The sequence below is a fragment of the Ursus americanus genome, chromosome 13 (genome assembly GCF_024610735.1).
Source record: "Ursus americanus isolate L20-20 chromosome 13, mUrsAme1.1.p, whole genome shotgun sequence".
NCBI classification, from domain to species: domain Eukaryota; kingdom Metazoa; phylum Chordata; class Mammalia; order Carnivora; family Ursidae; genus Ursus; species Ursus americanus.
This window is the reverse complement of record NC_142139.1, coordinates 15,363,685-15,376,687: the sequence shown is the minus strand read 5'-3', so window position 1 is coordinate 15,376,687 and position 13,003 is coordinate 15,363,685. Positions and strand designations below refer to the sequence as shown.

Below are 13,003 nucleotides of genomic sequence, written 5' to 3'. Positions count from 1 at the left end.
TTCCATTTCTTTTGGGTTTATTTCAGACCAAACTGAATTAGCCTTAGAAAGATATCTGAAGATCTGAAAGATCTCTTCCTCTAATCTTCCAGTTTTGTCCTTCCCTTGTCTTGGAGAAACTGCTCCCATCCTGCAGGTACCCCCAACAGGTAAGTCCAGGTAGGTTTCATCCGGGGATGGTGACAGTAGAATTTTACAGTCCTTCCTTTTGTGTTTTCTTAGGTCTTTAGACTCTTTCGAGAAGCACATTTTTAAGACAAATTCTTCTATTGTTAATCACTTCTCATAAATATTTTGATGCTTGTTATGATAAACAATTCATCCCTATCAGAGGTAAGGGTGAGGAGGAACAGAGCATGCAAAAGGATGAGAACCCTATTTTGATATATACACCATAGCTGTCCATAGGCCAGGACCTGGAGCAGCCCAGGGGCAATATCCAGTTGCTTTAAGATTTGTGAGGAGGGGACTGGAGTTGAAACATACATAAAGTCTGACTATGAGTAGTCAACGTGTTAAGTGGAAGCATTTATGGGGTCAACTTTGTGGGCAGTGGTATGGGGTTGTAATGACATAGTCTCTGTCCGTTTTACCAGTTTGTGCACAAGGGCTTTTTTTTAGATGTTAGAACCAGTCAAGCTCTTATCTAAAGTAAGTGTCCTTTCTGCCTTTTAAAATGCTTGGGTTTTCTTTCTATGGATTTCCATTAATATGCATATTTGAGTAGAGAAAGTTTGCATTTTATCTCTATAGAGTCATTTATATAACAGAAACTGAAATTCAGACCTTCTCATGAGGTGTATAAAGATGACCAGAAGCTAAAAAGCACTGGGAGCATCTAAGAAATGTAATAAGTTATGTTTTTGTTGTAGCAACATTATTTTAAATACAAATTCTATTGAGAGTCACTATGAGGATTTATTAGTTAACATTTATAAATCTTTTTAAGCTGCTCAGATAAATGGAAAATTTAAACAGCTATGGTCAGGAAGGCTGAAATGGATTTGAGCTTGGTGACATAAAACTTTCATCTGTTGGCCTCTTTCCTCAACATCTGCAGGTAAACACTCACTCATTTGAAGCTTTGGCCTTGAAGATTTCAAAGGAAGGAGCTGAGATGTAAGTAAGCAGAAGGTATGGGTTTCTTGAAATTTATTTTCTTTAAGTTTGACACTCAAAAGAAAAAAAAATATGGTCATTAATTTGATGGTCATACACAAGCAAGGGGTACTTTCCCCTGTGAGGCAGTGTATCACGGGGTTGAGAGTGAAGGCTTTGGAGCCAAACTCCCTGGGTTCACATCCCAGTTTTGCCACTTGTTAGCTATGTGGCTTTAAGCAGGTCACCTAACCTCTCTGTGTTTCAATTTCCATCCTTTGATAGCTTGGATATCTGGATGGCAATGTGCCAAATGGCATATGGCTTTTCTACCACTTTATTGATTATGAGTGCATAATACATGCAAAGTGTATAAGTAATGCTTTCTCGCTCAGTATTTGCATCTGCAAGCTGGCACTAACCACTATCCCTTGCTACGATAAGATGTACGGTAAAATCAGTGGAAGCTGACAGAATGAAAGAGAGGCAGGAGAGTCATGTCTGGGAAAAGGGCAGGAATGGAGGATGCCACGGAGGCAGGCAACAGGAACCACACCCAGGTCACTCCTGGGACTGATCTGGTTTTCAGAGCTCCTCTGCTACCGGGAATGCATCTGACTTCCAAACATTTCCTCCTGTTCTGTCTGCTCCCAAGCTTCAGAGTCTTGGGAATCAAGGATATTTGGCTGAGTTTCTGGCTTGGCACTTCCTGCCCTTCTTCCTGCACTGTATCAGGAGTGGGTAAAACATATATTTGAACCTCTTGGTTTCCATAATGGGAGGTGGCAGTAGAAGGCAGACGCTTGAATCTGTCCTTCTGTCAAGATTAGATAAAATGGAGAATTCTACCAGTAGGAACATGTGGTGTTTCTGTGTAGTAAAAAAAAAAAAAAATCACAAATCTCTGCTTTACTTATATAAGACTTCAAATTTTCTTCAGTAGCTCCATGAGCCATGGTGTGGTGGTTAAGTGTTTAACAAATGACTTTCTGGCCCTGATTTGTAGCATTCGTACATTTCCAAGGGCAAACACTCCTACTATGGCCAATTCCAGGTTACCCACATGACATCTGAGCACAGTTGAGAAGAGAGGTACAGCAATATACTATTATATAATATTTCAGCCATACAGCTACAACACATGTACATAACCTGAAGTGCATAGATAATAGTGAAATGTAGTAAAATAATTCGGAAGTATTGAGTTTTGAGTATTTATTACCTTTGTTGTTAACATAATTTATTTAATTGTAAGTTTACATGATTTAATTGTTAATAATAGCTGTATTTTAACAAATGGCTTGCAAAGGTTTAAAAAAAAATTGTGAGCCAGCACACCACCGCCTATGAAATGGATCAATAATGTTTTTGAGAGAGAGATTTCTTACACAATACAATGCTTGGTGAGAGGCCTGGGACCTGAACATTTTATACACCGCATTTTTGTACAATGGGGATCCTCAGTAACAGATTAATAATAGTATCTGAAATTCACCTAACAAAACACATTCTTATTCAACATCCCATTCATTTTTGATCCTCACAACAGACCCAGGGAAAAGGTACACAAGGTATATTATAGGTGAGGGAACTGAGTCAGAGAGCCGAATTGACCACTGACAGGTGGAGTAGAAACTAGATTTGGGTCCTGGAGACTTCCAGTTCACAGCTTTTTCCGTACCATCCTGTTTCTTCGAACCCCTTGCCATCCCTAGAACAGCCATTTAATATGGGCAGACTAGTAAACTGGGATGTGTATGTCAGGATTTATTTATTCCCTGAATTCAGCTCAAGGGGCCCTCCTGTCTCTTCACAAATAAACAATGAAATAAAGTTGGAGGCCAACAGAATGGACAATGACAACACATTGCATTAGCAGCTTGGGTGGGCAGACTCCAAGATGGCCCCCGGATGTCCTTACCGCTGGTGTTCATGTCCTTGGACTCCTTCACTGAATAAGGCTCTGTGTGTTTACTAATAGGACATCGCAGAAGTGATGGTACACCACTTCTTAAGCTAGCTGTGAAGAGCGCTGCAGTTTCTGCCTTGTTCTCTTGGGTCACTTGCTCTGGGGGAAGAAGCCAGCACAGGGTTGTAAGGACACACAAGCAGCCCACATGGCAAAGAGCTGAGGCCCCCCAGCAGCAGCCAGCACTACTTGTCAGTCATCTAAGTATGCTACCTTCGAAGTGCATCCTCTAGTTCCATTCAAACCTTCAGGTGACTATGGCCTTGCCTGACATCCAGCTGTCACCTCATGAGAAACCCCAGGCCACAATCACCAAGTTAAGTGCTACCAAACTCTTGACTCTGTGAGAGTGTCTCAAACTGTGAGAGAGAACTAATGTTTGTGTTGTCTTAAGTCACTAAGTTTTGGGCAGTGTGTTACACAGCAGTAGATAAACTGGATTTCTTTACCAGCTGCACCATATAGACTGTGGGTGATCTTAATCAAATACGGAGAGGTGTGAGGGACTTAAAGGAGCATTTCAAGTAATTGTTTACTGTTACCGTTTTGTTTTTGCTTTCCACCAAGGAATTTGAAGCAATGTTCTGAAGCTTTGCACAATATAACTTTTGAAATGCATTTTGTTCTTAATGCTTTCTTAAATGACCTGTTGTTGTCCATAGAAAAGAGCACTCTGTACTGAGTGCATCTGCCACTCCGAAGAGCAAGGAGCTTGAACTGGAATTCACTCTGGCACCCTTAAGTCATCTCAGCCCTTTAGACCCCACCTTCACTGGTACCATTAATTCTTTTGGGTTTCTGGGCCATGGCATCTTTTCCCTGTAAGAAAACCAGGACAGGGGAAAATAAAGAAATTAATTAGGAAAGGAGAGGGCTAGAGACCCATTGGATGTTGGGGGGTGGAGATCTTAAGATCATTTGCAAAACACTAGCCCCAACACCCCTTGGGAGACTGAGCCATGACCCCTTCCCCTGGTGTCCCCGCCCGCAAAATTCGCTCCTAGAAAAATCCGCTCACATCCCCAAGAGCACAGGAGATCTCAGAGAAGCGGGAGGCTCTTGTGCCTGCTGGGAGAGGCGGAGCTGGGATTAACCAGCTCCTTGGCGCGTTTCCTCCGAGCTGGGGGAGGCCGAGCACGGACCGCGGAGTAGGCGCCCAACGTGGGGCGCCCGTAAGCGGGCGGAGGAGACCTGGAGGTGGGAGAGCGGGCTGCAAGCCTTGCCCGGCAGCTGCTATCCGCGCCGAGCGCGCACTGCCATCGAGCGCCGGCGCCTCCAGCATGGAGTGGGAGCTCAACTTTCTGCTCTACCTGGCGCTCTTCTTCTTCCTGCTCTTCTTACTTTTCCTTCTGCTCTTCGTGGTCATCAAGCAGCTGAAGAACTCTGTGGCCAACACGGCCGGGGCGCTCCAGCCCGGGCGTCTCTCCGTGCACCGGGAGCCTTGGGGCTTCTCCCGTGAGCAAGCGGTGTGACCCGTGAGGCGCGGGCACTAGCGGGAGGGCACGGAGCTGCGCGGGCACCGGTCTGGGTCTCAGCCTCGATTCTCTGTCCGCGTGGCCGCCCAGGTTCCAGTGCCAGGCTCGGTTGTAGCGCTGGCAGGTTCGTTCGGGTGTGGAAGGGGTCTGCGGAGGGGCGATTTTCTCTGCCCCTCGGGGAGGTTCTGGGCTCGAAGCACGCTCGGTTGCCAGGCACGGCGGTTTATGGGGTCTGGGCTGGCGCTGTGCTCTTAGGGATTTACCCTCAGCTTTTCCGGGGTGGGGAGAGATGGAGAAAGATGTTCAGCCAGCCGTTGGAGCCGGAATGGCTTTGGGCACCTGCAAGCTCTTCTTCCCAGTCCCACTGCATGTTAGCTTCTACGTAAAGGATGGAAAACTAAATCATTCAAGTAATTCAATCCAACGACTTCCAATCCAAATTTGATTAAAAAAATCGATTGTCAACCTTAATGTCAAATTACTGAGAGAGTGTGGGCTTTGGGACAGGAAGCACGAGAAAACAGTGCGCTCTTGAAGTATGAAAAATACTGCTTTAAATATCTTTGCGCTTTGGTAGACGCTAAACGGGGTTCGTCTGACAGTGCCAGAGAGGATTCAGCTGCCTTTCTTCCCCTTAATCCCTACTCCTCTTGTAGCCACCGACCTCAGAGATGCGTGCAGAGTTGCCACACCAGGTGGGTTTAGAATCTCAAAGGGCGGGAGGGTGAGTGTTAGCGAGTCTTTTGGTAGATGCCTTGGGGCTGATGAAAGGTTGTAGGGCAACAAAAAAAAAGAGAAGAAAAGCTGGAGTGGCAGGTTACATGACTAGACCATTTGCCGGAAGATTGGCAGGCAGCTTTTAACTCCTTCTTAATGAGCCCTAAGCACCCTCCAGGCAATGTCAGTTTGGGGGAATAACAGTTTCATCTTCCAGATGCTTTTTCCTCGATTTATGTCGTCTGGAGTTCTGGAGTGGAGCTGTTGCCCTGGGTTGGTGCGCTGAAGACCACCATTGCAGTCACAGCTGGTAAGGGGCAGCCCTGCACAGAGAGGACCAGGACAACCCCAGTCGCACCTTTCCTGCAAATGGTAAGTGGGGACCACCCTTGATTTCACTTTGTCCCTGGTTGTAGCTGAACTTTGGAAGACCCAGAGCCTAAGAAAGTGAGAGATTAGGACCGAGGAAATGGGTGCAATGAAAGGGGTCTCTCTCTCCCTCTTAGAACCCATGAGCTTTCTACTATAACTGAGGAGCTGAACTGATTCCTAAGTACAAGAATCAGTGTCTATGTAGGGGAGCAGAGACGTTAGAATGGGATGTGAGGAGTGTTTACAATCTTAATAATCATTCTGCTCTTTTGGAAAACAGTGGAGGGGGTCTTGGAGTTGAAATATGGAACGCAGATATAATTTGTCTTCAGTAAGGGAAGATTTGGGTTCAGTCACGTTAAGGTGGAGTAAGCTGTCCATGTCGTGACTGAGTATTGAAAATATTAATTTTAGGTACAAGGACCATATAGAGAGGATAAAAACAAGAAAATACTAAGTTTTGCCTAAGTGGATAATAAGAAAGTGAAGTAGAAGACAATTATTTTGGTAATTCAAGTGAAGGAAAAATACTCTCTTGTAGGTAAATAATTATGGGAAAATTTTTTTGGCTGAGACATTCAGATAATTTCCCACATTTGTAGTTCATTTTTCTAGAACAGACCTGTTTTTAATGAAGTATAGGCATATATATATATATATATATATATATATATAGAAATACATATATAATTCTCTCTATATAAATATATGTAATTCTATGTCTCTATCTATCTATACTTTTCGTTATCAGAGCTATAGTACAACTTGTTTTGAATTTCCAGTTTGAATCCCAGAATCAACTGCAGTGACTCTATCTTGAATTTTGAACAATAATTCTCTAATTGGTTGACACCTCTGCAGTGGCATTTAGTTATCGGGTTGTATGGTTAATGTGGACATTAAAGATGAGTATGGGAGTAGGTAATTAACAATTATAGGTGTTTACAAGGGTGGAAAACAATCACTTCATACTTTATAAATAACCAGAAGGCAAATTATTTTAAACGCCTCCGGGACTTCTTGAGTTTGTAATCCTTTAATCTTCCCAGCAGTGCCACTGGTATCCAGAGGTTTAAACCTGACTCTTCTAGAGAGGAGGCTAGAGAACTCAGGGTGAGTAGTTTGCTGCCATCCCCCTGTGAAGCAAATCTCTGTGTGGTTCTGCTGACTCTGCTTCCTGTGAAAGGGTGGTTACTTTCCTATCTTGTGCCGAGTGCCATTTTATATCCTCCTTGTAATCAATTATTGGTTACTAAGTTCCCATTTGTCTAGGCCAAAAAAATGAGTATTTATTCCTGTTATTTAATCTCTACTTGGAACTTGGCCCCAAACTCTGGAAAGTAAGGTGCCTCACATTTGCTCTTAGAACTTGCTGCTTGCTGTTGATCTCCTGCCTTGCCCTTGCTTGGTAGGCACTCTGCTTTTGAAACTTGGACACCCTGTATACAAGCTGCCTTCGTCTATTCGCTTATTCAGTCATTTTTCCAAAACTCAACAAAGACTGATCTCCCAAATTAGAACTACTTTTGAACTCACGTGTTTTGTTTTGTTTTTTTCCTATCGGTGTATTCTCGATCTAATGCTCTGACATCTGGCGTAGGTTCCCAGTTTGTACGTGTTGGCTGCTCTACTCTGACCACATTCTGATCCTATCACTAGACCAAGTCTGTTTTTGAGGATGGTATGCATATGGGCTAGATATTAAAACATTTGAAAAGTCAGGAACGTTTAAAGTAACTGCTCATCATACAAGTGTAACTTGATTATTGAAGATTCTTATGTTCTATTTTCAATAAAAGGTTTTTAGTGATTCTTCAGCAATGTTAGAAGCAGAGTTGAATTTCTTACATTATGAGGAAATAGGCTATAATTCAATTATTAGGAAATATTAGTATTTTATTTCAAGTGTTCTTATTTCAGTATTGTCTCTAAATTTCAGTTGTTTGAAATGACTTCAAATCTTATTAGGGTAATCTTGATCGTGTCGCTGATTTCCAAACCTGTAAGTGCAATGAATCAGCGGTTCCACTTGGAAAGAGAACCATTTTCGGTTGAATGAGAATGACGTCACACTCACACCTGCAAAATCTGAAATGTCTAATAAAGTAGATTCCTATGTCTGAACTTCAATTTTAGGGCACAGCTGTAGATGCAGGACTGATGCCATCTGGTGCAGTTCCACAGAAAAAGAGATAAAATTTACCCAGAGTGTGCCATGCACTGGCTTTTCTGGGAATGACAAGGTGCCAGGATTTCTTTTTGGTTCATTTGCAGGGGTGGATACTTGGAACGAGGTGAGTAAAGTACATGCACTATCCCCATTTATAGCTTGACATTTTATATTTCCAATTCTGTTTATAGTTTCAAAATAAGCGCAAAAGAGTTAATTTTTTTAAATGGCCCAACATTTAAACATTGTAAATAGTTCAACCATTTAGGATAGTGGGAAATGTTTACTTTTTCTAACTCATACTTACTAATCTAGGGACTTTTAGAATGCTAATGGTACTAATGCAGTACATAGAAAATACGTACAGAGTACTGTACTTTGGTTTTAATTTTTATAGCTACTCTGAGGTAGGTGTGCTTATTTAAGCTAAAACTACAATTAAAATTCTAGTATCGTTAGGAAATCACTGTCAGGTGTCTGTGTCACATACGAGGGAAAGCTAAAAATTGAGTTGCAGATCTTTGAAGTTAATTTTGGGGGGCGGGGTTGAATCAGTGAAATCACTTCTCAACTCTACATTTCTTACTTCGTCCACACAAAATAAGATTATGCATTAAATAATGATCTGATTAATTGTCTGAGCAGTAGCACCTTACTCCATAGGAATGTGGGCAATCAGGGCAGACCTGTGCTTAGAACAAGTCAGAACATAATAGGCACTCAGGAAAAACTTCCTGATCAATTAAGCTAAAAATCCTCTTGTTTTCCTTAATAGCAGCTATTTTATGTAGTAAGCCTAATCATTTCTTCCACTGTTGTGCTGTGTAGACGTGGGTAGTTCGAAGTTAAAATTTTTATACTTTTGTTTTATTAGTGTGACTCTATGAAGCTACTTGAACTTTATTGAATATATATGAGTCTTCCGGCAAGTTTTTTACATTAAGACGGAAATCTTATTTTCCTATTGGGAATCAAGATGGATTGCTATCTCAGTAATAAGAGTAGGAAGTTACTGAACCAAACAGTAGCTTAAACAAAGTAAGGGTTTTTTTCGTTCTCATGTGACAAGGAGGTTAGGGGTAAACTATTACTGGTGTTGGTTCAGCAGCTCACAGATGTCAGGGTCAAGGTAGCCCCTGAGGTTCCCTTGGCTTTTCCCTTAGGTTCCAAGATGGTTGCTGCAGCTCCCCCAGGAAGATGAAGGAAGCTGAAAGGGAAAACAGGGCACGCCATTTTGATTCTGCTTCCTTTTCAAGAGCTTTCTCAGAAGCCCAGCAACTTTTACTTACATCTCATTGGCCAGACTGTGTCATATCTACGAGGCTGCGTGAGAAATGTAGTTTTTGTAGCTGGACATATGACTGCCTTCAACAAAAAAGCTAAGGAAATCTAAGGAAAAAAGATGATGGTGAACCTTTGGGAAATAAACCAGCAGTCTGTGCCCTGGCTACAAAATACAGTTGTAAAGGAGCATAATGATTGAAACAGATCAAAACTGTAATTCCTTCACAACTGACAGTACTCCAGGCAACACTGCTCTGCCCAGAGAGTGAGCAGAGTGAAGACATCCTAGGTTTTTTCTTGAAACACCTGCCAGAACGGGCTTTTGCAGGCAGCTGATATGCTTGCCCCACATCAGGATTTTCTAGAGGAGGACCCTGGGAACCTGTACACTTCCTTGGAGGACATAATCTATGGAAGTTTGGAATGGGATAAAGAAGGCTCTACCTTGCTGCTTTCCCATCTGCTTTATGTATCTCTAATTTTCCTTACAGATTTTTGGTGGAGTCTAGTTTGTGTTTGATCCCTAGAAAAGGATCATCCCTTTCATACATAGGAAAAGGTAATCTATGTAAAGAAAGGCTACTTACTCCCTTCTCTGACTCCACCACCGATCTAGGAATATCCTGGGAGAAGACTTGCTTCTCAAAGCTGCTTCCATAATCAGCCTACATCCTGCCTAAGCAAAGGAAGAAGAAACACTTCCCACTCCAGGGCTGTCCAAAAGAACTTTCTGTGATGACAGAAATGTTCTATATTTGCACTGTCCAATATGGTAGCCACTAGCCATGTGTGACTAGTGAACACTTGAAATATGGCTAGTGTGACTGAGGAAGTAAATTTTAATTTTATTTAATTTTAAATAATTAAAATGTAAATAGCCATATGTGGCTAGTGGCTCTTGTATTGTACAACGCAGTACACAACTTTTTCTTGTGTTTTCCAACTACCTGAGAGGGGTTTGAGCCAGTCATGTGCTCGGTGTTCCATCATCTTCACTATTCCACCTTGCCATTGAACTTGTGTCCCAGAGAAAAGGAAAAATGGTATCTCAGAACTAAATGCAAGATGTTAACTTGACATCTATACATTGTACTGATTTCTGTATAAATGGAATGATCTCCTGGGAATAGGTCCTGTGATTGATTTTTGTGATAATTGATGGTGGACAAATGGTGGTGGTGCTGGTCCACTTACCATTCCTAGTGAACGTTATGTGTTCCTAGTCAGAGTGAGTCAGCAGGAATCATTTTGTTCTGTTGTGCAATTCATTCTGGTTTATTTTTGTAATAATGTGGCTGCTAAGTGATTATTCCATGTGTGTTTTTCAAAATACTTCGTGGTTTATATTTTTTAAAAGGCTGTGAAATAAAAAAAAATTATATGTAACTCAGTTTTTTGTGTGTATGAATTATTCTTACCCATAATTTTTAAAGAGTTAATTAGGATGAGGTTAATGGATAGAAGGAAATATTTATTTATTTATTTATAAAGATTTTATTTATTTATTTGAGAGAGAGAACAAAAAAGAGCGGGGGGGGAGGGGCAGAGGAAGAGGAAGAAGCACACTCCCTGCTGAGTAGGGAGCCTGGTATGACACTCGAACCCAGGACCCTGGGATCATGACCTGAGCCAAATGCAGATGCTTAACTGACTGAGCCACCCAGTAAATAAATAAAAATATTTATTTTTATATCAGATATTTTTTTAAAAGATTTTATTTATTTGACGGAGAGAGAGACAGCCAGCGAGAGAGGTAACACAAGCAGGGGGAGTGGGAGAGGAAGAAGCAGGCTCCTAGCGGAGGAGCCTGATGTGGGGCTCGATCCCATAACGCCAGGATCACGCCCTGAGCCGAAGGCAGACGCTTAACGACCGAGCTACCCAGGCTCCCCTATATCAGATTTTTTAATGGGCATGTCTATATGTCAATTAATTTTATGTTTTAAAAATATTAAATAATATTTTCATCGTATTCAGAGTTTGAGTAAAATATGAGGGTGGTAATTGTACTCAGGTAATTTTTTCCTCAAGTGTCTGGTTGTTTTTCTATCTTGAACATCACTTGGACCTTGTTTCTCTGTAGTCCCCTGTTTGGAGTTATTTGTCTTTTATTATTGAGTTATAGGAATTCTTGAGGTATTCGAGACACTGCTGATCTATGACATACATGCTTTACAGCAATTTTCTTCTAGTTTGTGGCTAGCCTATTCATTTTCTTAGCAATGTCTTTAAAAGAGGTATTTTTAATTTTGAAGTTAGAGTTATCCACTTTTTTTCTTTTATGTTTATTGCTTTCTGTGTCCTCTCTAAGAGGCTCTTGCCAATCTTTTAGGTCACAAAAATATTGTTCTGTACTTTTTTCTATAGTAGAAGCTTTATAGTTTTAACTTTTACTATGTCTGTTATGCATCTTAAATTAATTTTTATGTGAGATATGAGGTAAGGATAAAGGTTCTTTTTTACCCTGTATATATAAACGTTTTTCTACCCATTTGTTGAAAAGGCTTTTCCCTCTCCATTAGATTGCTTTGGCATCCTCATCAAAAATAAATTGACCATATAAATGTGGGACTATTTCTGGGCTCTCTATTTAGTTCTATAGGGTATTCTCATCCATTACAACACTGTCTTGATTACTGTAGATTTATAGTAAGTCTTGGTATTAACTACAAAATGTTACTGAACCTGAACTTTTTTTTTAAAGATTTTATTTATTTATTTGTCAGACAGAGAGAGAAAGAGCAGGAGTCCAAGGAGGGGGAGTGGGAGGCAGAAGGGGAAGCAGACTCCCCACTGAGCAAGGAGCCCGATGAGGGACTCAATCCCAGGACGCTGGGATCATGACCTGAGTGAAAGGCAGACGCTTAACCAACTGAGCCACCCAGGCATCCCTCAAATCTGAACTTTTATAATAAGCTACTAAAGTCTGGGTTTACACACAAAAAGAGGCTTCAGTAATTTCAGTTGAAAATGGTAAAATTCAATAAGAGAACCCTACCCCAACACAATGCTTCTTTTATTCTCGATTCTAGTTCTACCCACAATCTGGATCTGGATTTAAGGTGGCACTTGGAGAAAATGTATGTCCTTGTGTTTCTACATATCTAGATAACTAGGAAGTATCTTTTTTTCTGTTATTATAGTTGAGGGTAAACTGTACTTTATAAAAGGGACTTTTTGCTGGAAATCTAAAGTGATACAAAACAAAACAAAGCACAGAAGTTAATGTGTTGCTAAAGTCCATCTTTGTTATTAATGTAGAATTAACCGCAGATTGAACTGCCTGGCTCAAGTATTAGGACATCCATTTTGGTGTTTTCCCCTCACCTCACTGGTAATCTGATATTTGAATGTTTGGATATGTGATCATGCTTTTTAGAAATTTAGCTAGGATCGTTTGATTGGCACCAAATTACGTCTCATGCCCCATTTTTACTTGCATGCAGTTTTCCAGACCTACTACTTCTTGTCCTTTATACATCTCAACTTGGAACTCACTGTAGTCTCGACCCATTGGAGGAAATATGAATGGCCCCTCCATCTCCAACTATGTCATCTCACTCCCTCCTGGGAGCTAACGGTTGTTAACAGTTTGAGGTTTATCTTTCAAAACTATTGTCTGTGTATTCGCCATGAATAGTTATCCAGTCACATTTATTCACATTTGTATGCAGATACACAGGTTTTTTTTTTTAAATATAGATGATGTCATACTATAGATATTCTGCAATTTGCTTTCTTCTCTAATACGTTGTGGCAGGTTATATTTTCCAAAAGATGGCCAGAACAGTGTCTTCCATTTCACATGCTTTTACAGTATGATTTGACATTGAGTGGGAGAGTCTATATCCCCTCGCCTTGAATTTGAGCAGGCTTGTGACAACAGAAAGTGACAGAAATGACACTGTCTGACTTAGG

At 41.1% G+C, this 13,003-nt stretch overlaps 1 protein-coding gene across 11 annotated transcripts in view; it reads left to right on the top strand.

Annotated features, from left to right (window-relative positions):
* The window catches only part of SMIM43 (small integral membrane protein 43), a 37,564-nt gene extending 27,089 nt beyond the window's left edge, over window positions 1–10,475 (top strand). For 3 of the 11 annotated variants that reach the window (XR_015726473.1, XR_015726474.1, XR_015726470.1), the window contains 4 exons: window positions 27–149; window positions 1,061–1,134; window positions 5,477–5,631; window positions 6,681–10,475. Coding sequence is in view for 5 of the 11 variants with exons in the window: in XM_087866429.1 (XP_087722555.1) it covers window positions 93–149; window positions 1,061–1,119; window positions 5,477–5,573 (213 nt within the window). In the remaining 6 variants the exon portion in view is untranslated. Of the gene's footprint in view, window positions 1–26; window positions 150–1,060; window positions 1,135–4,076; window positions 5,632–6,680 lie in introns of those variants that run through there. The other 8 variants (XR_015726471.1, XM_087866429.1, XM_087866430.1 and 5 more) reach the window with 8 other exon arrangements.
* The last annotated feature ends 2,528 nt before the right edge of the window (window positions 10,476–13,003 follow it).